The sequence below is a fragment of the Callithrix jacchus genome, chromosome 1 (genome assembly GCF_049354715.1).
Source record: "Callithrix jacchus isolate 240 chromosome 1, calJac240_pri, whole genome shotgun sequence".
NCBI lineage: Eukaryota > Metazoa > Chordata > Mammalia > Primates > Cebidae > Callithrix > Callithrix jacchus.
In genome coordinates, this window is record NC_133502.1 from 42,323,190 (window position 1) to 42,349,789 (window position 26,600).

The 26,600-nt window shown below is 35.6% G+C and overlaps 1 protein-coding gene across 8 annotated transcripts in view; it reads right to left on the reverse strand.

Annotated features, from left to right (window-relative positions):
- Positions 1 to 26,600, reverse strand: part of PIBF1 (progesterone immunomodulatory binding factor 1) — a 256,111-nt gene that overhangs the window by 82,652 nt on the left and 146,859 nt on the right. For 6 of the 8 annotated variants that reach the window (XM_054252534.2, XM_078348275.1, XM_002742577.6 and 3 more), the window contains 2 exons: positions 25,753 to 25,843; positions 14,086 to 14,188 (listed from right to left, as the gene is read on the reverse strand). In XM_054252534.2, coding sequence (XP_054108509.2) covers positions 14,086 to 14,188; positions 25,753 to 25,843 — 194 coding nt within the window. Of the gene's footprint in view, positions 1 to 13,069; positions 13,238 to 14,085; positions 14,189 to 22,078; positions 22,277 to 25,752; positions 25,844 to 26,600 lie in introns of those variants that run through there. The other 2 variants (XM_078348354.1, XR_013526041.1) reach the window with 2 other exon arrangements.

Consider the following 26,600-nt stretch of genomic DNA (forward strand, 5'->3'; position numbering starts at 1 on the left):
GCTGAGGCAGGAGAATTGCTTGAACTCGGGTGGCAGAGGTTGCAGTGAGCCAAGATCGTGCCACTGTACTCCAGCCTGGGCAACAGAGTAAGACTCTGTCTCAGAAATAAACAAACAAACAAACAAACAAACAAACAAAACCAGATAATAAACGTGCCCATGTACCCCTGAATCTAAAATAAAAGTTGAAATTAAAAAGAAAGAACATTCACTATAATATGGTATTCACAGAGGAATACTTGTCTTAATTAAACAATAAATAAAACAAAAATGCAGCTTTTCCACATTTCTCCTAAAATGCTTACTATATATGCAATTAAATACACTTTTACATTTGATAAGAGCAGTTGATTATTCTTCAGAATTGAGGTTTTAGTACCACATACCTCTTCACAGAAATTATTTAAATTACCATTTAAAAATGTTGCTATTGTGTTAAAATATATTTTATTGTTTATTCTGAATACTTCCTTTTTTTTTTTTGAGACAGAGTCTTGCTCTGTCACCTAGGCCGGAATGCTCCAGTGGTGGGATCTTGGCTAACTGCAGCCTCTGCCTCCTGGGTTCAAGCAATTCTCCCTGCCTCAGTCTCCCAAGTAGCTGAGATTACAGGCACCCACCACCACGCCTGATTACTATTTGTATTTTTAGTAGAGACAAGGTTTCACCATGTTGGCCAGGTTGGTCTTGAACTCCTGATCTCAGCCTCCCAAAGTGCTAGGATTATAGGCACGAGCCACCATGCCAGGCTTATTCTTAAAACTTCTATATAGGCAAAATAATCACTATTTACTCAAATTTTGAAACTACTATTTCCTTTAAAAATTGCCAGATTTACTAGAAAAATACTTACTTTATTAATACAATGGCTAGCAAGAGGAAAATAAATGAAACCCTATAACAGAAATAAGATCCTACATTTACCGAGTGATTAACATATGCCAGTTAGTGTGCTAAGTGCTTATCTTAGAATGAACCCTCTCTCATTTTGGGGCAAACATGCAATACAGTATTATTTTTATTTCTACCTTATACTTCGGAAAAATGAGGCTTACAGAAGATGACTTGCCTGAAGTCATATAACCAGTCTTTCTAACTTGAAAATTCTTGGCTTTTCCCCCCTTTTCCCCTAAACAAACAAGATAGAGCCCTGGGGCATGTCAACACTGAAGACACAGCCAGAGAAAAAGAAGTCAACAAAGGAGACTGAAAAGTTCCAAGGTAACAAAGTGGTGGGAGGGGACAGCCAGTGAAGATTTGGGGAGAGGGGAGATGACAGAACATGAGGATAAGAAGTAGATTAGAATCACACTGGCCATCTACACCATGTTAAAGAATCTGGACATTGTCTTGTAGGCAATGGGCATTTAAAAGTAAGTCATGATTGACAGCACAGAAGACAGTTTTGGATGGGGAATGACTTTTAAAAAATTATTAATTTTTAAATGGATACATAATTGTATATATGTATAGAGTATATGTGATACCTTGATACATGCATATAATATGTAATAATCAAATAGGGATATTTAGGACATCAATAACTTTAAACATTTGTCATTTCTTTGTATTAGAAACATCTAGAATCTAGCTATTTTGAAATATGCAATAAATTATTGTTAACTATAGTCATCCTATTTTGCAGTTAAATACTACTAACTTATTCCTTCTATCTAACTTCAAGTTTGTACCCATTAACCACCCTCTCTTCATTCCCCATCTTTACCTTCCCAGGCTATGGTGATCATTATTCCAGTAAGAGAAAGAATTTTGATGGACTGATGAATTTAAAGTTTACTTGCTAAATTTAAAAAAAATCAGGCAATGTAGTTTCTCATCTAAGTGTTATTTTTTAAGCCTTGTGTTTCTAGTAATGAAATAAATGCCACTGTTGTCTACTAAAGGATTTTCTTCTTTTTTTGATACAGAGTCTTGCTCTGTCACTTGGGCTAGAGTGCAGTGGCACAATCTTGGCTCACTGCACCCTCCACTTCCCAGGCTCAAGAGATTCTCTTGCCTCAGCCTCCCAAGTAGCTGGGGCTACAGGTACACACCATCACAACCAGATAATTTTTGTATTTTTAGTGGAAATGCGGTTTCACCATGTTGGCTAGGCAGGTCTTGAATTCCTGGCCTTGTGATTTATCTGCCTTGGTCTCCCAAAGTGCTGGGATAATAGGTGTGAGCCACTGCACTCGGCCTACTAAAGGATTTTTAATACCAACAAACAGATAAACATTTTGAAAGGCAAAGGGACCCTATAAATCATACTACTTGTAATCTCTCCTATGAAAATAGGATACATCTGATAGTGGCTGTTGATAAAGACCATGCACGAAAAAATTAGTCTTGGCTGTTCATATTACTATTTCAACTGAGTTTTGAGTATGGCTAGTCCTTCACAGGTTGAGTACAACTGTCATTTAAGTTGCTAAAAAGATCACAATGGATTCATCATCGAAACAGAAGAAAAACACAGAAACAGAGTTGTGCAATGTATGATAAAAATCACTGCCTAAACTCTAAAAGAAAGTATGTCTAAATGAAAAAATTCAAGTGATAATAAAGCCTTGTATCATAGTTTAATTAGCAGCATCCTCCACTCTTCCTCTTAAGGAATTCCTCTTAGTGGTACATAAAATAGTGGAGGATTTTTGTTTTGTTTTTCAATGGCATTGAAGTCTTAGAAATATGGTTGACTTTGAACTTTAATTAGATCTAGTTCTTTTAGGACCATGTGGTAGGTACACGAGTCTTCTCCTTAAAAATGTTGAGGTGTGGTCCTATGAGTTGTATGTGCCACAGACTCCAAGAGACTGGGCTCACTGGGGATGCTGGAAGAACACTCACAGCAGTTGTCAGAGGCAGAAGAATGGATCAGACAACTCAAAGGGCAGAGATAAATGTTTTATCCCTTCAAGTACTTACTTTACAACAATAAAGCTTATTTTATATTGTTAATGCATGACTAGTGGTGTTTGTGTCCTCTTTGCATGACATATTTTCAGAGTTTTTCATTTTTCTCTGTTTAAAAAGAAACACAATCCCATCCTCTCTGTATATGCTGTGTACACACACACACATACACACACACACACACACACGTTAAAACCCAGAGAAATAGAAATTATTCTGCAATTTGTTTTTTTGAAAAACAATCAATACAGTATAAATTTATTTCAAAGTTAGTCTACTTTATTTTGCCTATGTATCTTGAAGCGTCTTTCAAATCTAGCAATGCTGCCTAGGTACAAAATTCCAGGTAGCTATGGTCACTGATGATTGTTCATGTCCCATTTTCTGGATGAGCTTCCTAAATTAAGTTAGTTGTAAAAGATAAATCTCTGAGTGCTTACAGTAGAAAATAAGGCCTTTGTGAATAAGGTTAGTTATGTTAGGAGTGAAAAGTCATGTCTATTTTGTCATCAGTGGTTGAATACAGTGGGAATTTGATAAGTATTTACTGAATAACTAGAAGGAGAGCAAATATCAAGGTTTAAGGCAGCTAAGAAAGACCAATTGTTGGTGGGAATGCGGCATGATTTATGATTCTGAATTTTCTACTGTTTAACAAACTCCATACCAACACTTGATTCTTAACTGTAAGTGGTGATTTCTTGAGAATTAGTAGGTATACACAGTACACAAAAAAGAATTACTTTTTTTCTCTTTTATTTTGGACCAACTAATGAAGCAATGGTCAAAAGACATGGGACATTATGCAGTGAAAGACAGTGATCCCTGACACACAGGAAACAAACAAGGTAAACTGTATCACTGTCTTAGTTTATTGCCTAGAGACAGCTTCCAAGCTGTGGTGCCAGGAACGAGAATTAAGGCAGAGCCCATCAAACTCCCTGGGTTAAGGAGCTACTGATAGAAGTAAAAACCAAGGTGGTTACAGTTCATATGGGAGAGTACTAAAGAAAAGAGAGATGCAAAGAGACAGAACTGTTACAGATAGTCCCCCTTAAGTATCCACCTGGCACAGAACAGTGCATATGCATAAGGACAGGAGACAGAACTACCAACAAGATTCAAGGGAACAATTCTGAAGTGAACATGGGCAAGGTATAGTGCTTATTTCAATCAGCTAAAGTAGAAAATCTCATAATTTACATGGCATGGATTTTGAAAGAGTTTTGTCATAGTAATGGGGGAGAAATTGGCCTTACGATAAACCCTTCTCTGTCTAAAGAAACTTAAAAGCAGCTTGGGGTGTGGTGGCTCATGCCTGTAGTCCCAGCACTTTGGGAGGCCGAGGCGGGCAGAAAACAAGGTCGAGAGTTTGAGACCAGCCTGGTCAACATGGTGAAACTTTGTCTCTACTACGAACACAAAACTTGGCTGGGCATGGTGGTGTTGTACCTGTAATCCCAGCTACTCGGGAGGCTGAGGCAGGAGAATTGCTTGAACCTGGGAGGTGGAGGTTGCAGTGAGCTGAGATTGTACCACTGTACTCTAGGCTGGGTGACAGAGCAAGACTCCATCTCGGCACAAAAAAAAAAAGAAAAAAGAAAAAAAACCCTAAAAGCAAGATCTAGAAGGATCAAACTATTTCTAAGAAAACTATGTTCCAGAACAAAGCTAACAAAAATGTATAGGCATATAAAATATCTAACACCAAGGTAAAATTTACAATGTCTGGCATCTAGTAAATAATTACTACATATGCAAAGAAGCAGAACAATGTGATATATAATGAGATAAATTGACTTTATTGAAGCCAGCCATGAAATGACAAATAGAATAATAGAATTAGTAGACAAGAATATAAAAAAGTTATTGAAATTATATTTCACATGTTCCAGAAAATAAACTTTGAGAATGTTAAAGAGAGACCCAAAAGACACAAAGATGACCCAATTTGAACTTCTAGAAATGAAAACTACAATATTTGAGATAAAAGCTGGATTGAACTGAAAGCAGATTATACAGTAGTGAAGAAAAGATTAGTGAACTGGAAGACATAGTAAAAAAAAAACTATCCAAAAGAAATGCAGAAAAAAGACTGAAAAAAACTAAAGAGAACATCGTTTGTTCTGTTGTAGAATAACTTTAAGCAGCCTAATACATGTCTAATTGGAGCCCCCTAAGGAAGGTGAGAGGATAGAAGCAGGATTTAAGAATTTTAAGAAATTTATAAATTTCATAAACTCACATATATAAGCTGCTCAACAAAATCCAAGCCCAGGAAACATGAAGCAAACTGCAGCAAGCCAAATGATAATCAAATTGCTTAAAGCCAGTGATGAAAAATTTCTTAAAAGCAGCTAAAGAAATACATATTACCTAGAGAGGAACAAAGGTAAGGATGACAGCAATCTCTTGGCAGAAACAACACAAACTAGAAGGGAATGAAGCAACATCTTTCAACTACTAAAAAAGAGAGAGACAGAGAGAAAAGTCAACCTCAGATTCCTTACCCAGGGATAGTATCTTTCTAAAAAACAAAGGTGAACCCAGCAAATCCATTCCCAGGTAAACACTTAAAATAATTGAAAACAGGCACTCACACATTTGCTTGTATTTGTGTGTTTATAGCAGCACTTTTACAATAGTCAAAAGGTGGAAATAACCTAAATGGTCATCAAAGGATGAATGAATAAACAAATTAAGGTAAATATACACAACAGAATATTATTCAGCCATAAGAAGAAATAAAGTACTAGAAACATGCTACAATATGGATGAACATCAAAAATCGTATGCTCAGTGAAAGAAACCAGGCACAAAAGGTCACATATTGTATAATTCCATTTATATGAAACATATCCAGATGAGGTAAATCCACAGAAATAAAGTGGTTGGCAGATGTCACAGGGTGGGAGCAAAAAGGAGTGGGGATTAAGGGCTCAATGGATACAAAATTTTATTCTGGGGTGATGAAAATGTTTTAGGACTACATAGTGAACGTACAACAATGTGAATGAATATTAAATAGTTTACTTTAAAATGGTTAATTTTATGTCATGTTAATTTCACCTCAATAAAAATCCCATGAAACCAAAGGTGAAGCACAAGACACATAAGACAAAGTGGACTTTATAAAAATTAAAGACTTTCGTGCCTCAAAGAACACTAAGAAGTGCGGGAAAGACAATTCACACAGAATGGGAGAAAATATTTGCAAATGATATATTTGATAAAGTCTTGTGTCCAGAAAACATTAAGAACTCTTACAACTCAACAACAGAAAGACAACCCAATTCAAAAGTGGGCAAATGACTTGAATAGACACTTTTCCAAAGAATATATATAAATGGCCAATAAGAACCCCAAATAATGGTTAACATCATTAGTCTAATTAGGGCAATGCAAAGCAAAATCGTAAGATACCACTTTGTAATCACCAAGATGGCTAGAGTTAAAAAAATGAAAAATAAGCACTGGCAAGATATGTAAATATCAGAACCCTTGACATGGCTGGTGAGAATGTAAAATGGTATAGTCACTATGAAAAAGTTTTGCAGTTTCTTTAAAAGTGAATCATATAATTACCATTTCATCTGGAATTCCACTCAACAAGAATTGAAAACAAGTGTTCACACAAAAAATTTGAACACAAAATGTTCATAGCAGTACTATTCACAACAGACAAAAATCCATTAACTGATGAATAAACAAAATGTAATTATTCTGTACAATGGAATATTATTCAGTCAAAAAAAGGAATTGAGCACTGATAGATGGTAAAATATGAATGAACCTTGAAAACATTATGCTAAGTGACAGCAGCCAGACACAAAAGGCCAAATATTAGATGATTTCATTTATATAAAATATCCAGAATACACAAATCCGTAGAGAGAAAGGGCACATTATTGCTTGCTGGCGGACTGAGGTGGAGTGGGGAATGGGGAGTGACTGCTTAACGGGTACAAGGTTTCCTTCCCAGGTGATAAAATGTTCTTTAGATAGTGGTGATGTACATGAAACAATGTAAACACACCATAAGCCACTAAATTGCACACTTTAGAATTGTTAAAATGGTGAATTTTGTGATCTGAATTTTACCACAATAAAAAAGTAAACCCTTCAATGCCTACTTTCAGTTAATTTGGCTTTATAGCTTATCTGTGAAAATTGTATTTTAATCTAGACTTTTGTCAAAAATAGTCAGAAATGTAAAAACAAAAAACCAAAAATATATAAAATAGCAACTTCCTGCTATATACAGAAACAGAAAGAATTTATCACCATAGACCTGCTCAACAAAAATCGTTAAAGGAAGTGCATCATCCAGAAAGAATAGATATCAGATTGAAATTCAGACTGACTAAAAGGAATAAAGAGCACAAGGTACGGTAACTAGCTAAATTTAACATATTTCCTTCATATTACCGTATCTCTTTATAGGATTATCACTATTTATTTTAATTTATTGTTTTGAGACAGAGTTTCACTCTTTTGCCCAGGCTGGAGTGACGTGGCGTAATCTCGGCTCACTACAACCTCCCTCCTCCAGGTTCAAGATATTCTCCTGCCCTCAGCCTCCAGAATAGCTGGGATTACAGGCACCTGCCACCAGGCACAGCTAATTTATATATTTTTAGTAAAGATAGGGTTTTCCCATGTTGGCCAGGCTGGTCTCGAACTCCTGACCTCAGGTGATCCACTCACTTCAGGCTGTCAAAGTGTTAGGATTACAGGCGTGAGCCACAGTGCCTGGCCTGATATCACTGTTTAAGTAATAATAGCAGCAATGTAGCATGGGAGTTCATACATGTATAAATAAAATGTATAACAGCAAGAACACAAAGGCTGGAGAAACAAATTTAAATATACTGTTTAAGGTTTGTATGCCATATATTTTACTAAACATCACTTACTTGGAACTAAATGGTGGTTAAAGATATATACTATAATCTAAAGCAACATTGAAATAACAAGATAAAGTTATAGCCAATAAGCAGCAACAAGATATAATAAAATGATAAAAAAATTCAATTAGTCCAAAAGAAGACAAGGAAAAAAAAAGTGAACAAAAAGTAGATGGGCCAAATAGAAAACAACAGCAAGATGAAAAACTTAAATATAACTCTATCGATAAATATACCAGCTGTTAAGTGTTCTAAAAAAATCTCCAACTGCAAATCATATTATGTCAGACTGGTTAAAAGAAGAAGGATGGAAAAACATGCACCCTGCTAATACTACTGTTTTGTAGTTTTCACTGTAAAAGTTTGACAATAAAGATGTCAAACAGTTGACAGCTTTTAGTTTTAGAGTGAAAACTAAAAAATAATAGTATTAAGAGAAATTAAAGAAGACCTAAATAAGCATAAAGATGCAGTGTGTTCATGAGTCAGAATAGTCAATATTAAGAAGTCAGTTTTCTCTGCTTCATCTATGTATTCAATGTAATATCAACCAAAATCACAACTAGTTTTTGAAAAAAATGAATGAACTGATGATAGAATTCATATAAAAATACAAAGAAAAAACAGCCAAACAATTTTTAAAATGAACAGTATTGGAAGACCAATACTGTCTGATGTCCAGATATTATAAAGCTACAGCAATCGACATAATGTAGTATTGACATAAAGAGAGATGAGTGAAACAGAACAGTCTCACAAATAAATGATTAACTGATTTTCAACAAAGGTTTTTTTCAACAAATGATGCTAGAACAGTTGAGTTTCAAGTATGCAAATAAAAATTTCAATCTATACCTTCTACTTGATACAAAAATTTAACAATGGATCACAGATATAAAACTATAAAACATCTAGAAGAAAACACACACAAAACCCCTTATGACCCTAGGCTAGGCAAAGATTTTTTAATAGAACACCAAAAACACAATTCATAAAAAAAAACAAAGTGATGAACTGTATTGGATAAAAGCATCTCTTCAAAAGACACTGTTGTCTGGTTGTGATGGCTCACACCTGTAATCCCAGCATTTGAGAGGCCAAGGTGGGATGATCACTTGAGCCCAGGAGTTCGAGACAATCTGAGCAACATAGCAAGATCTCGTCTCTACAAAAAATAAAAAAAATTAGCTAGGTGTGGTTGCTGGTAACTGTAGTCCTAGTAAGAGTTTGAGGCTCTCGAGCTCAAGAGTTTGAGGATGCAATGAGCTATGATCATACCACTGCACTCCAGCCTGGGCAACAGAGCAAGACTCAGTCTCTAAAAATAAATAATAATAAAGAAGTAAAAATAAAAACACACCATTAAGAGGTGCAACAGTAAGCCACAGGCTAGGAGAAAATATTTGCAAATCATTTAGCTGATAAAGAACTTGTATTTAGAATATATAAATAATGCTCAAAACTTAAGAATAAGAGGACAAACAATCTGATAAAACAGACACAAAATGTGAGGAGACACCTCTCCAAGAAAATAAACAGAGGGCAAAGCTCAAATGAGAAGATCCTCAACATCATTAGTCACTAGGGAAATGCAAATTAAAACCACACTGATATGCCACTACACACCCACCATAGTGGATAAAAAAACTAACCACATCAAGGCAAGGATGTAGAAAAACTGGAACTTTCATACATTATTGGTGGAAATGTAAAATGGTACAAACATCTGGGAAAACAGTTTTGCAGTTTCTTAAGATGTCAAATAGACACCTACCATAGGATCCAGGTAGTCTACTCCTAGATATTTACCCAAGAGGAATCAAAGTGTATGTCCATACAGAGACTTGTATGTGAATGTTCATATGAGCTTTACTCCAAAAACTGGAAATGATCCCAATGTCCATCAACAAGTGAATGGATAAACAAACTGACACACCCACACAATGAAATGTTACTCAGTAATGAAAAAAATGAACTACAAATAGGCTGGGCACAGTGGCTCACGCCTGTAAGCCCAGCACTTTGGGAGGCCAAGGTGTGTGAATAAACATGGTCAGGAGATCGAGAAGATCCTGGATAACATGGTGAAACCCCGTCTCTACTAAAAATACAAAAAAATTAGCTACTTGGGAGGCTGAAGAAGGAGAATTGTTTGAACCTGGGAGGTGGAGGTTGCAGTGAGCCAAGATCACACCACTGCACTCCAGCCTGGGCAACAGAGCAAGACTCCATCTAAAATAAATAAATAAAGAACTACAAATAAATCTTGAAATAATTATGCAGAGTGAAAGAAGATAGATTAAAAAGTATATATATACTGTAAGATTCCTCTTATATAAAAGTCTAGAAAATACAAACTAATCTATAGTAACTGAAAGTAAATCAGTAGTTGCTTAGGGACTGAGACTGGGAGAGTTGGGAGGGAGGAATTCCAAAGGCGTACATGGAAATTTTTGGGGAGATATATGTATTCATTATCTTCATTTTGGTGATAGTTTCATGGGTATATTCATGTGCCAAATGTTACTGTATTATCAATTATACCTCAATAAAGCTGCTAAAAGGGGGAATATTTGTTTTTATTTTGGGTATTACTTAGCATTGTCATTTTGTCAGTTCACTTATGTATAACCTCAGATATCATCTGAATAGCATTTAGCTCAATGTTAATTTTAACATTAGTTATTTGTGTTTTATTTGTATTATCAAAAAGGCCAAACTGATGTAAATATTTAACCTGATCCAAAGAATAGAGATCCTGAATCAGCCCAGTCAACATGGTGAAACCCTGTCTCCACTAAAAATACAAAAAATTAGCCCGGCGTGGTGGCATGCACCTGTAATACCAGCTACTCAGGAGGCTGATACAGGAGAATCACTTGAAAGTCGGGGGCAGAGGTTGCAGTGAGCCAAGAACGTGGCACTGCACTCTAGCCTGGGTGAGACAACAAGACTCTGTCTCAAAAATAAAATAAAATAAATAAAGAATAGAGATCCTGAGAGAATTTTCTCTATTATTTCACCATCTATTATGAATAGTCTATTGTTATAATGGCAATCTAATACTAATACTAATCATTCAGCTAGCTTATATAATTATTTTCAGTGTAAGCAATATAATTTTTGTGAAGCAGAAAAAAGTAAGATCCATGGAATACATTAAATACTTTATTTTCAATCTTAAGGGAAAAGTTATATACTGAGGTTGGCATAGATCCTTTAATATAAGGTTACTGGTTCTTTCTCCAAATGTCTTATGAAATGTTTTCAAACATACACAAAAATACAGAAGAACTGAGTACTAAACCTATATGTAAACGTCATCGCTCAAAGTTTCGTTAACATTTTGTGATTCTTGTTTTATTGAGCCCTTCCTCCTTTTCTCATGAAATATTTTAAAGCAAATTCCAGGTACCATATCTTTTTATATCATAAATATTTCAGCATGTGAGTCTTTTTCTCAATATAAGCCATTGCTTATTTAAAAATGACTTTATACAAAGTGAATTATACTTAATTATAGGAGCATTTAACACTTAGTTTCTTACATTTTCTCCCAGCAATTTATAGAAATTTGTTCACATTTAGAAATTTGTTCTTTTTTTTGAGACAGAGTTTCCCTCTGTTGCCCAGCTGGAGTGCAACGGCACCATCTGGGCTCACTGATACCTCTGCCTCCCAGGCTCAAGTGATTCTCATGCCTCAGCCTCCCAAGTAGCTGGGATTACAGGCATATGCCACCATGCCCAGCTAACTGCTGTATGCTTAGTAGAGACAGGGTTCCACCATGTTGGCCAGGCTGGTCTCGAATGCTTGACCTCAAGTGATCCACCTGCCTTGGCCTCCCAAAGGGCTGAGATTACAGGCATGAGCCACTGCACCTTTATTTTTAGATATAAAGGAATTTTTAGCCCAGGCTCAAACTCCTCAGCTCATGAGACCCTCCCACCTTGGCCTTCAAAAGTGCTGGATTATAGGCATGAGCCACTGTATCCAGCTCACATTTAGAAATTCTTTTTTTTTTTTGAGACGGAGTTTCACTCTTCTTACCCAGGCTGGAGTGCAATGGCGCAATCTCGGCTCACCACAACCTCCACTTGCTGAGTTCAAACAATTCTCCTGCCTCAGCCTCCCAAGTAGCTGGGACTACAGGCACGCGCCACCATGCCTGGCTAATTTTTTCTTGTATTTTTAGTAGGGACGGGGTTTCACCATGTTGACCAGGATCGTCTTGATTTCTTGACCTTGTGATCCACCCGCCTCGGCCTCCCAAAGTGCTGGGATTACAGGCTTGAGGCACCGTGCCCAGCCCTAGAAATTCTTATTTCAATTAACTGAAATGCTCAGGAAGGCATGTATTTTCGTATTTTATTTTTTAAAAAATATTTTTGAAAATTATTGTGAAATTAAAGCCAACATGAGGGGTCTACAGTATATTAGCAAACAGAGGTTCATTTGTTTCTTTATTCATTTATTTATCTTTTCTTTCACCCAGTGGTGTTCTGGAGTTTGCTACAGCAGCTTGTAGGAGTTCTCTATTATTTCATACAAAGACTTGAACATGAATGTTCATATGAGCTTTATGCTAAAAACTGGAAATGATCCCAATGTCCATCAACAAGTGAATGGATAAACAAACTGTGGTACATCCACATAATGAAATTAATGAAAAGAATGAAGCACAAATAAATCTAGAGAATTTTTAGGAACTTTGTGAGCTGGCTGTCAAACAAATACCATTAAAAACTAAATTACTTATATTTATAGTAAAATACATTTTACTAAAAACAAAGGTAAAAATAATCAAATTTGTCAATTTAAAATTATTTTACTATTTTCTACGTGCTTGAGTTTACTCACGTTTGTTGTATCTGTATGGTGCAAACATTAAGTACTAGTATGCTGCTGACACTCTTTACTCCATCTTCAGTAACCTCAGGTTGGCAGTTTGAAGTTAGCCATGGTGGGAATATTTATAATACAACAGACACAAGTCCATGCTGCAAATCGAGCTGTCCCTAATATCCCTCTTGGAAACCTGGTTGTTAACAATTACCAACACACTACTGTTTCTACCCTGAACATTAACTATGTGTCAGGTACTGCAGTAAAATGAAATATTTCTGGTCTTTTGAAATTTGAGAATAAAGATCCTCCTGATGTTACAGTACTAAAAGACAATGTAAAGATTATAAACAGATCCTTAAGAAAATAAAGAATACATGACATATATTAACTTTATTTAATGTATGTCTTTAAAAATCCCTTTATTATAAGATAAGTAACTTGTAAAAGTTTTAAAATATTAACTTCTTGGCTGGATGCAGTGGCACATCTTTAATTCCAGTACCCAGGTGGATCACTTGAGCCTGGAAGTTCAAAACTGGCTTGAGCAACATGGTGAAACCCTGTCTCTACCAAAAAAAAAAAAAAAATACCAAAATTAGCCAGGCATGGTAGTGCACAGCTATAGTCTTAGCTACTCAGGAGGCTGAGGTGGGAACATCGCTTGAGCCTGGGAGGTGGAGGTTGCAATGAACTGTGATCATGCCACTGCACTCCAGCCTGGCGAAGAAGCCAGACCTTGTCTCAAAAATAAAAACAAAAACAAAACAGAAAAAACTTCTTATGTTGACACTCAGGAACATTAAATAAACAAATAAAAGGAACATTAGTGAAGCAGTACCTTTGGTTTTAATTGTTTTATGACTTGAATTTCAAAACTACAGAAAAATGTAATTAGATCTTGACATAGAAGATGATTAAATTGCTATATAAAATGTATATATACACATATATGTATAAATATATAGTCTTTAAATGCCATAAAGCTGAGAAAAAGAAATATGAACCTGATTTTTAAAGTGTAAACAGAGTTAAATTTAACAAAGAAGTAATTTTTCATTAAACACAGAGGTGAAAACCAAATCTATTTTAATAATGATTAGTAAAAAACTGAAAATGTCACCAAAGTTTGCCAAACTTGTTTCACCAGTTGATATTATCAGAAATCAAAGCATTGTTTGTCTAGTGTGCATTTTTACTTAGTCTGGGCATTTAACCTCCCTTTTGTTCTCAGTTTTGCCATTCGCTGTCAGTTGTTTTACATGGCCTTAACATTCAGTCAGTTTCATAAATTGTGAAATCATTTTGTACAAACAGCTTATTTAAAAACTGCTCAAAAAAACAAACAAAAGAGCTACAAAGAATTAAATTCATACTGTGATTCTTCCTATGGGTTATTTTTGTTTAAATTATTTACCTCTTGTGAAAGCTGTGTCACTTGGTCCTTTCGATGTTCCAGGTCTTTTAAAATCAGCGAGTTCTGCTTCTCTAATTGAAGGACTCTTCTTGCCAAGTGAACACTAGGCAAATGAAAGGAGAAAATTAAAGCTTAAAAGTGAAATGCTGCTCGAAATATTCAAAATGTGTTTGTATACTTGAAAATAGATATTATTTCCTAGTTATACATAAATATTAACAGAAAAAATATAGAGTCAAATATTTTCGGTTACCAGTAGTAAAAGACCAATACCCCCCAACTCAGAATTATGCAAGTAACAACATTAAAATCTCTGTAACATAACCGGGATATACTGATTACTGCAGTTATGGTTTTTAGCTCTTGCTATAAAAGTGAAGAGTTACATGATAATACTTGCTTGAAAAGACCACAATACAGCAATTTACAGCTTGTCTCCACTCTTACAAATATTTTCCAATTACAACAAATCAGAAAATTAGTTGAAATATTACAAAAATAATTACCATATCACTTTAAGAAGTATCAGAGTTTACCTCAAACAACATAATACGTATTATAATATAAAACAGAAATGAGGTTTTTAATTGAAAGTGGCAATGAAAAAGATATATAAAACTTAGAGAATGTCTAGAGTAAAGGTCAAGCTTCTGTACTAAAAAAAAAAAAAAAAATCACTCCCTCTGATGCTCTGCATTACCATAACTTATTGCACTGGCCTTTAATATTTAAAATTACATGTGAAATATCTCAATTCTACTTTTTTTTTTTTTTTTGAGACGGAGTTTCGCTGGTGTTACCCAGGCTGGAGTGCAATGGCGCGATCTTGGCTCACCGCAACCTCTGCCTCCTGGGTTCAGGCAATTCTCCTGCCTCAGCCTCCCGAGTAGCTGGGATTACAGGCACGCGCCACCGTGCCCCGCTAATTTTTTGCATTTTTAGTAGAGATGGGGTTTCACCATGTTGACCAGGATGGTCTCAATTTCTTGACCTCGTGATCCACCCGCCTCGGCCTCCCAAAGTGCTGGGATTACAGGTGTGAGTCACCGTGCCCGGCCCAATTCTACTTTTAAGAAATAATTTTAATAATAAAATCTATTCCTTTTAACTATGGTGGGGGGAAGTGGCATATTTCTTTAAAGAACTGCTAATAGGGCCAGGCGCCGTGGCTCACACCTGTAATCCCAGCACTTTGGGAGGCTGAGGCGGGTGGATCATGAGGTCAAGAGATTGAGACCATCCTGGTCAACATGGTGACACCCCGTCGCTACTAAAAATACAAAAAATTAGCTGGGCACGGTGGTGCGTGCCTGTAATCCCAGCTACTCAGGAGGCTGAGGCAGGAGAATTGCCTGAACCCAGGAAGCGGAGGTTGTGGTGAGCCAAGATCGCACCATTGCACTCCAGCCTGGGTAACAAGAGCGAAACTCCGTCTCCAAAAAAAAAAAAAAAGAACTGCTAATAATTTTGAAAAGACATGTTGCTCCAAAGACCCTCTCTGTATTTCTAGTAACTTAACATTGTCATATTTATTGCATTTTCATGTTTTATATCAGTTAACCTATTAATCTGTGAATTGTAGAATCCATGGACTCCAAGATGGATGTTTTATAATGACAAAAAGTAAGGTAACTGTGGTCTAAATAAAATCATAGGGCAGAAATAGTTCTATTATATATTAATATTTCCCAACATCAGATAAAGAAATGCAGACAAAACTCTAGAAAATAATGTTAAGGCGAGGTATGGTGGCTCATGCCTGTAATCCCAGCACTTTGGGAGGCTGAGGCAGGAGGATCACTTGAGGCCAGGAGTTCGAGACCAGTTTGGGCAACACGGTGAGACCCTGTCTCTACAAAAAACACAAAAATTAGCTGGTGTGGTAGCACATGGCTGTGGTTCCAGCTATTTGGGAAGCTGAGATGAGGGGATCACTTGAGCCCAGGAGTTTGAGGTTACACTGAGCTAGGACTGTGCCACTGCAATCCAGCCTGAGTAACACAGTGAGCCCCTGTCTCTAAAAAGAATAATGATAATAATAATAATGAATAGTGTTAAAAATCATCCTATACACATATTTCTAAGAACTCGTACCAAGTAAAAAAGATGAGTTCTGGCAAAAGTTTATATAGTGATTTGAGTTGCTTGCTTAGATTTAAAATTCCATCCTTTCCATTTGTGTTAGAGATGAAAAAAGCATATAATCTTTGATTTTATTTTTTTAATTTTAATAACATATAATTTTACTGATTTGCAACTTGCATATCATTAAGTCTACACATTTAAAGTGTACAATTCAATGATTTTAGTATAGAGCTGTGCAACTATCACCAGAATCTAATTTTAGGGTATTTTCATTATCTCAAGAAGAAACTTTGTGTCCATACCAGTCACTCTCCATCTTCCCCATATTCCAACTTTCTCCTTTGCTCCTTACATTCAACCTTAGGGAACCACTAATCTACTTTCTCTCTTGATACATTTTTAAGAAGTTTACAGTTTATGACTATACTGTTCTTCATTTCCCAATATAAATATACCAAGTTCTTTCTAATTTGAGGCTAAAATAGTAAGATTTCTACAAATAAAATAAGTCTTAATGAGAATTTTGTACTGTATGTCGGTTGATTTTATTACATGTTTGCAAACATCAGTTTATCATTAGCTCTATTTTTATTAGGTTAATTAAAAAATCTTGGAGCTATCTTTATTTTTTATCTTTCTTACCCTTCATACATGTTAGATTAACTTTTTTCATCTTTCTGTCTTCCACAGAACTTGACACTAGGGTCACTTAAACATGGTAATTTTTCAGTAAATGTATGTTGAAGGTGTAGAACACGTATGTGTATACTCGGTATAGAACAATAAACATGATCAAATGCAATTCCACAGAAACAGTTACAAATGAATGAAATGGAAGACAAAGAGATGCAAGAAAATAATGAGAGGCAGAGGTCATGCATCACCCACATTCTGAAGAAGACAATGATCTGAAGACAGCAAGCTTAATAATATTAAATTGTTCATTTGGTTCGAGTGCTTTTATTTTGTTTTGGAATTGCATAATGTTCTTATACAGATATGGTGATATTACTTAACAATAAAAATATCATAAATCATAAAACACTGACTCAAGACATTCTTGGTATGCTAGTGTTGAAGTGTTAACACCAAGACCACTTTCTTCAAACAAGAATTTCCCTGATTTTGACTGGGGGATTCCAAGTAAGGAAAATCAACTCTAAATAGAAGGAAAGATGGTGTCTTCAGATTGCTTACAAATACGCTCTATAGTGCTTTACTAGTTTATAGTACAATTTTACTGAGAAAAACTTTCTGAGAATTGATGGTGATGGGAAGAACGGTGAGTACTAGTATGATTGTTGATGTCATTTATGATGCATAATGATAATAACATAGAAGACACCATAGTACAATTGGTCCCCAATATTTATGGACTTCAGATTTTAAAACTCACCTCTAAATCTTATAAGGACAGTAAAACACATTTCCTCTTATATATATTAGAAATGGTATTAAAGTTCTCAGTTGCCCTAAAAGACCCCTTTAGCCCACTAATGTAGTACACACAGAAAAGAATAGTGTAGTACACACACACAGAAAAGAATAAAAGATAATGTAAAATCTTTCATTAAAAGGTTATACTTCATTAAAAGGTTCATTATCTTCTTCAGAATGTGGGTGATGCATGACCTTTGCCTCTCATTATTTTCTTGCATCTCTTTGTCTTCCATTTCATTCATTTGTAACTCTGTTTCTGTGGAACTGCATTTGATCATGTTTATTGTTCTATACCGAGTATACACATATGTGTTCTACACCTTCAGATTTATACTCAGATTTATTAAGATTATTAAGGATATAAGAAAATATATTAAGATTTAATGAAAATAAATATTAAGATATATTTAAGCAAAAAGAACACAGCAGAAACAAAAATACAATTGTTTTTCATCATTATAATACTTATAGTAAAACAAAAACAGTAAAAAACATTAGGCTGAGGCAGGTGGATCATGTGAAGCCAGGAGTTTGAGACCAGCTTGTCCAACATGGCAAAACCCCATCTCTACTAAAAACACAAAAATTATCTGGGTGTGGTGGCACAAGTCTTTAATCACAGCTACTTGGGAGGCTGAGGCACAAGAATCTATTGAACCCAGGAGACAGAGGTTGCAGTGAGCAGTGAGCCAAGACTGTGCCACTGCACTCCAACCTGGGCAACTGAGTGAGACTCTGTCTCAAAAAAAAAACCAGAAAAACAAAAATAAAAGGAAATTACTGTTTTTTTTCTTAGTGATGAATATCAATGACTACTGAAAAGCAGGGTGAATGAGAAGAAACATATTAATTCATTAAAAAAGATATTAATGAACTCTTCCTTTTAAGAAACATTCATTAAAAACCTATAATTTGCATAGGCACTGAGAATCTATAATATCTACCTGGAAGGTCTAATAGTCTACTGAGGAAGATAGGCAAATTAAAAAATTACCATAGTAGGCTAAATGGTAAGAAAAGGCATACCACTGAGGAATAAAAACTAATACTAACTAATCTGGTGAAAAAGCAGAGAAGCAGCATTCTAGGTAGAGGGAAATGCATAAGAAAAGAATGAAGTGCTAGGGAAAATTCTAAGTAGTATAGTATGGATCAGTAATATATGACGCATGATGAGGGTAGAAGCTAGAGAGATACAGGCAGAGATATGCTATGAAAAGCCTTGTATGTTTGGATTTTATCCTGAAGTTGGTTAGGCATGACATGATCTGGTCCATACTTGAGAAAGAGTACTCTATCAGCAGTGTGCAGAATGGCTTGCAGAAGGAAGAAGACTACTGTCGCTCAGAAGGTTATAATAATAATTTAGACCATTGGTCTTCAAAAGTAGTTATGTGCAAAATTATTTGTTGAACTGTGGGAACTTTTATTTGCATTTATTTTGATGTTATATTATCTTAACTTTTAATTTTTTGTGTAGGTTTTATATCATTACGTACATACTGTTTATATTTGATAGCATATGCATACATAATCTACAAATAAATATGAATACATTTACATATATTGTTGAGTATGTACTCAAGTATTTTCCTAATAAGGATTCATATCAAAAAGTTTGGAGACCACTGGCCTAGGTCAGCTTTGTCCAATGGAAACTTAATGCAATCCACACATGTAACTTAAACTTTTCTAGTAGCCACATTAATAACAGTATAAAGTCCTTACCTCATGAGACACCAAAAAATTAACTAAATTGGATCAAAGACCTAAATACAGAAGCTAAAACTATAAACTTTGAGAAGAAAACATATGAGTAAATCTTCACAAACTTGGATTTAGCAAAGGATTCTCAGGGCAGCAAAAGCATAAGTAACAAAAAAAATCAGATAAACTGGACTAGATCAAAAAACAAAAAATTCTGGGCTTCAAAATGCATCATTAAGAAAGTAAAAAGATTTTAACCATTTGAGTTTTGTCATTAAAAAAAAAAAAAGGCCAGGTGTAGTGGCTCACGCCTGTAATCCCAGCACTTTGGGAGGCTGAGGCAGGCAGATCACTTGAGGCCACGAGTTTTGAGACTAGCCTGCCCAACATGGTGAAATCCCATCTCTACTAAAGGAAGAAGACTACCATCTTAGCTGGGCATGGTGGTGCGCACCTGTAATTCCAGCTACTAGGGAGGCTGAGGCAGGAGAATCACTTGAAACTGGGAGGCAGAGGCTGTAGTGAGCCAAGATCGTGCCACTGAGCTCTAGCCTGGGCAATATAGCAAGACTCTGTCTTAAAAAAAAAAAAAGCAAAGAAAAAAAGTGAAAAGAGAATCTGCAGAATGGAAGAAAAAAGTTCTTACCACATATCAGGTAAGAAACCTGAATCCAGAAAATATAAATAACTGTTATAGTTCAACAATAAATACCTAGTACAAACAAGATATTTAGAAATTGTCTATGGAATGAATGAACTTCTGCTCATTCGTACCTCCTGTTTCTTCATACCCCAACCAACACTGGGCACTGTCATCTTAGGAAGTTTTGCTTTGGTGAGTGATTTGGTGCTATAGGCAGATCATTTTTATAAGTCTGGGATCTTAGAAGTGGGAAGAAGAAAAGGTTTAAATGGAATTCAAGTTAGCCAAAACAAACACAGAGGCATACAAAAAGACCACATTAGTGCCTGGGTGTCACCATTTAATGTGGCAGGTTAAAGAGCATAACCAAAACATGTAACCAGAAAGTCTTGTTTGTTATTTGCAAAACAATCACAACTGAAATGAAAACATTCCTTCAGATTTTCAAGTTAAGTCAAGGAGAGCCTATTATATTTTAATCCTATAAGCCCTTGTAACTTTCTACAGTTATGTCTCAGAGTTTTAAAAAATAGGGGTGGGTGTGGTGGCTCAGGCTTTTAATTCCAGGACTTTGGGAGGCTGAGGTGGGATGACGGCCTGAGACCAGGAGTTCAAGACCAGCCGGGGCAACACAGGAAGACCCTGTCTGTACAAAAAATAAAAAATAAAAAAATTAGCCAGGTACAGTGATGCATGCCTAGCTAGCTACTCAGGAAGACAAGGAAGGAGTATTGCTTCAGCCCAAGCGTTTGAGTTGAGAGTGAGCTATGATGGCACCACTGCATTCCAACCTGGGTAACAGAGTGAGATTCTATCTCATAAAAATAAAATAAAATAAAATATTTAGTTATTATTCACATTTCTATGAAACTCCCAAAATGTGAGTAACCTTATGATGTGTTTAAAAGACATTTTTAAGAGTTTTTTTTCGAACTAGAAAAATTATGCTACTACTTTATAGGAAATTGGATTTACAATATTATGTCTTAAGAAACGGACTGATATTAAAGAAAGTGAATCTCAAAACTAGTTTCATGTTTGGGAGGTAACCCAATTAATTAATTCAAGAGGCTTCTGTACGATTTAAAAAAAATGTTGTCTTAAATGAAAACTCAAATTGTACCTAGTAAAAGATCAGAACCCTGGCTTTTCCTCTAAAATTAACTATGTAATTTACTTTAAGAACACATCAATTGGTGTAACAACCTAGCACTTACTGAAGATCTACTCTGGGTCAGGTACTTCACATCCATTTTCTCATTTTAATTCTGTGGTATTGCCTGGGTACCAATAGACAACTAATATTTTTCAGTAACTATACAATTTATTAATGAAAATATAGCACTCAAAAACAGAAGTCCTAAAAATTAACATTTTGGATTACCATTAAAAATGATATTTCTGAAGAATATCCAATGACATAAGAAAATGTTTAGAATGGAATTCTATATAATAAACTATTAAGTTACAAGCAATAATATCCTAAATAAGTAGGAAAGTATATGTATCTGTATACATTTCTAAGTGGTTATTTTGGATGGCAGGATTACCAGTAATTTTCTAATTTTATAAAATAAACATGGCTGGGTGCAGTGGCTCAAGCCTGTAATCCTAGTGCTTTGTGAGGATGAGGCAGGCAGATTGCCTGAGCTCAGGAGTTCGAGATTACTTAAGACCATCTTGGGTAACGTGGTGAAATTCTGTCTCTACTAAAAATACAAAATTTAGCTGGGCGTGGCCGCAGGCACCTGTAATACAAGCTACTCTGGAGGCTGAGGCAGAAGAATTGCTTAAACCCAGGAGGCGGAGGTGGCAGTGAGCTGAGATCATGCCACTGCACTCCAGCCTGGGTAACAGAGCAAGACTCCATCTCTAAAAAGTAAAAATAAAAAGAGACATACTTTTATAATAAATCAAAAACCTCCCTCCAATTAAATGTTACCCTAAAATATATAATTCTGGTTATTGAATATATAAGATTTTAAATCAAATTTAATATGAATGGAATCTATTGTGTAGTGGTTGGAAACTTTAATATATTTTGGTATAGGCTGACGCACAATGAAAACTTTATTTTGCAAAGATTTCATTTACTGTTCTGACTGAGTTATCATTCACCTTAAGTTTCCATTGATTTTCTTTTCTTTTTTTGAGCGAGAGGAGTCTCTATGTTGCCCAGGCTGGAGTGCAGTGGCTGGTCACAGGTGCAATTACAGTGTACTACAGCATCAAACTCCTGGTCTCAAGTGATCCTTCTGCCTCAGCCTCCCCAGAAGCTGGAATTGCAGGTGCATGCCACTACGTCTGGCTCTAATCCTTTAATTTCAAATTTGAAGGATTAAATATAATTCTCTCAACAATTATACTGTTTTTATCTCAAATAAACATAAAAAGAGCACAAAGCCAACTGCCTTCTTTACAAATATCCATTATAAACTCAAATGTGGACTTTGCAAACTTCAGAAATGTGTCAGACTCTAAACTGGGATCTTCAGTACCGCTGAACAATTTTGTGCATACAGTAAGCACTCAATAAAAGTTGCTGAATGCATGAAGGAATGCATAAATGTTTTCTTTAGATATCTAACCTTACTTTCCCGTCATTCAGCTTAGATGATCTGAGAAGCACTTCCTCAAAATAACCTCTGGCTCACCATGAGAAGAATGCCTGGCACCAGCTGGCCGGGGATATTAATAGCATGCCCATTAGGCACATGTTCAAGGCACATAGATAGCTCAGTGATAGAATCTTTAGAATATTTGTACAGTTAACATTATTTAGAATATGAATCAGTTGTGGTTCCTTAAATTTTCACTTTATATTAAAAAGTCAACCTTTATTTTTCAAAATTCTTAAAAAAATAGTAAGATGCAATAGAAATAATTGCTTGCAATTTTGAAAAAACTCAGCGCTTGGGGCTAAGAAAAGCAACTTCTAACACTAAAATTCTTTCTTTCTTTTTTTTTTTTTTTGAGACGGTCTCACTGTTACCCAGGCTGAAGTGGAGGGGGACAATCATGGTTTACTGCTGCCTGGACCATGTAGGACTGGATGATCCTCCCACCTCAGCCTCCTGGGTACGGTAGCTGGGACTACAGGCATATATCCCCATGTTCGGCTAAATTTTTGTATTTTTTTGTAGAGACGGGTTTTCATCATGTTGTCCAGGCTGTTCTCAAACTCCTGGACTCAAGCAATCTGCCTTCCTTGGCCTCCCAAATGCTGGGAATAGAGGCGTGAGTCACCGCATCTGGCCCTGTTTTTGCTTGTAACAAAGATTCTTTTGAAAGATTCAGAAGCCAAAATAAAGACGAGAATGTGACTTCTCCCTTTAAATTTCAATTTTTAGTATTTTGCCTATCATTTACCACTGATAAATCTCTTACCCATGTAACTATGTTCTATTCTTCCTTAGGTAACATCAGATTCAGAAAAAGATATGCTGAAAATTATAAAATATCCTAGGTTACCTGTTGTGACTTTTGGAGAAAATGAGAATGAGAATGATTTTTTAAAATAATACATTATTTAGAAATATCTGAATCCTCACCAGACAGAATTAAACATTCCAGCTACAAATTGATACTTTCTATTCATACAGCCTTGATCAAAATTTGGCATATATTTAACTGGTAAGAACCGTAAGTTCTAGGCATCTCTTCCTTGCTTCTCATAAAGTGGTCTATATCCTACATCACCTTAAAAAAAAATTCACCACTATATTAATGAGGATACATCATTTTAGACAGCCATACAGACATTCTATTTTCTGAGTCATCACTTAAAAATTTCCATGCAAGTATCAGAGTTAAGATGGTTTTTCTTAGTGTATAATGTCTCTAAATGTCTAAATCAGTTCATGTGAAAAAAAAAGCAGCTTTGAATTCTCAAATGCTCAGATGAAGAAACAATTTTACTAGGTACTCTGTACTGAGATAGTGAAAAATAAAAAAGAATAAGATGCAGTTGGCAGGGCATGGTGGCTCACACCTGTAATCCCAGCACTTTGGGAGGCCAAAGCGGGCAGATCACTTGAGGTCAGGAGTTTGAGACTAGCCTGGCCAATATGGTGAAACCCAGTCTCTACTAAAAATACAAAAATTAGCTGGGCATGGTGGCACATGCCTGTTATCCTAGCTATTCAGGAGGCTGAGACAGGAGAATCACTTGAATCTGGGAGGTGGAGGTTGCAGTGAGCCAAGATCGTGCCACTGCCCTCTAGCCTGGGCAACACAGTGAGACTATATGTCAGAAAAAAAAAGATGTAGTTGCTAGGCCGGGCGTGGTGGATCACTCCTGTGTTCCTAGCACTTTGGAGGGCCGAGGAGGGTGGATCACTCGAGGCCAGGAGTTTGAGACCAGCCTGGCCAACATGGTGAAACCCCGTCTCTACTAAAAATACAAAAATTAGCTGGGTGTGGTGGTGTACGCCTACAGTCCCAGCTACCTGGGAGACTGAGACAGGAGAATTGCTTGAACCTGGGAGATAGGTTGCAGTGAGACTAGACTGTGCCACTGCACTCAGGGTCTGGGCAACATAGTGAGACTCGTCTCAAGAAAAAAAAAAAGATGTAGTTGCTGACTTTGAAGAACTTTCCATCTAGATAGGTAAATTACACAGGAAATTACACCTAATGAGATAAGACAAATGCTCTACAGTGTGGTATAGAGAAAACAGATGTTTTCTAGGCAGAGAAATAGAGAGGTACATCCATCCGCATTTTGGGTAGAGAGGCAAATAAGGCTGGAGAGGTAGGGCTGTATTATGGAGGCACTTGGAAGTCTGAAAGAAACATTCAGATTTGATGGATTTGATGTGGTAGTGAATTGGGCAGTGAGATGTTTTTGCAAATAGGATAAATTTTGGAGAAAAAGAAGTTAGGAATAAAAATCAGGCAGGTCAACTGGAAATCTGATTAATATAGGTACAATTTCCTGTTAGTATACAGTTGTCTGTTGGTATCTGCAGAATGACTGATTCCAGTGTACACTCCCTACCTCCTGTGGATAACAAAATCCTTGAGTGTTCAAGTACCTTATAGACAATCGGTATAATATTTGCATATAATCCATGCATACCCTCCCATAAACTTTAAATTATCTGTAGATTACTTATAATACCTAACAAAACGTAAATGCTATGTAAATAACTGCACTGTGTTAAGGAATAATGACAAGAAAAAGTCTGGACACGGTTAGCATAGATGCAGCCATCCATTATTTTCTCAAATATTTTGGTCAGTGGTTGCTTGAATTCACACATGCAAAGCCCATTGATATAGAGGGATGACTGTACTTTTGTGAAGTAGTACTTCACAAGATAACTAGCAGATCTTCCAAATATTCTCTTGGTTTTCACAAAGCCTTTTATAGTTTCAATCACAACATTTGCATTAATTCCATATCACTTTCCCTAACATGCATGTCAAGGAATGTAGGCAGGTGAATAAAAATGAGAGAAAGAAAAAAGAAGCATAATGAATTTTAATCTGAATATTGTTGATACAAGCATTTGTAGCTCATCTGAAATTAATGCGAAAATAAAAACAAGATCCTTATCATCAAATCTGATTCTACAGAAATTCTAACGTACACTTCTATTCTACAAACCATTAAATTTATTTATATATGAAATACATGATTATTACTGTTTTATTTTGTGAGAAATTTGATATTTCTGCATAGTAATAATAAAGGACTTTGTCACTGAACCCAGTACACTATCAGAAAGCACAAATGTAATTACATTTAGCTTAAATAGATAAATAAAATAAATATATACTGATTTTACCTTTGCTTCAGTCGTCTTTTGGCTGTTGTGGGAACATTAGCACCATAGCCATAGGAAAAAAGAACTCTTTCCGCCTCATCCTCATTTTCAACTGGAAAATATTAAAGTGTATAATATGAAATAACTTTTTTCCCTTTAACAGGGTAGTAGTGAAAATAAAAGAGGTTATAATAATAAATTAGGGAGCATAAAAAACATTAGAAAGGGCTAAAGTAATATTAAACAGCCATTTGTAAGTAGAAGCATGTTTCTTAAAACTATATCCTTGCTTGAATTTGCTCCATTTATTTTTGAAATATATAAGGGATTGCACATCATACCACATTAGGTTTTCCTGTTAAAAAGTATAATAATACTTATATTATTCTAAAGGACTCAAAGGTTTTTGCATGAAATATGTAATATAACAAAAAAATAACATCAAAGTCATTCTCTTCTTGATAATGATTTTTAAATTAAGACAAAATTCATTATTAATTTAAAAGTACAAAAAGTATTAAAAGAGTAACATACATTTGTGGGTTTGAGGGAGGGATATTTAAAATTAAAATATATAATCGAAAGAAAGACCAGATATTTCTTGCTCTGTCCTTGGGCAACCAAGAAAATAAAGCCTGTTTTAGATCTCAAAAATAAAAGAGAGACTTGATAGAAGTAATAGTGCTCAGTGCTCGCAACTTAAGTCAATTTACACTCTTGTTAGATAAGTCCAAATTCTAAAGCCTACAAAAAGTCTGTTAAATCAAGGGGGAAAACATTCACTTTAGGACAAAGTTATTCAGGATGAAAGAAAAGCATGTCTTCAGTGAGAGAACTGCCTGCTGTCGGATGACTTCTTGCTAATGTGT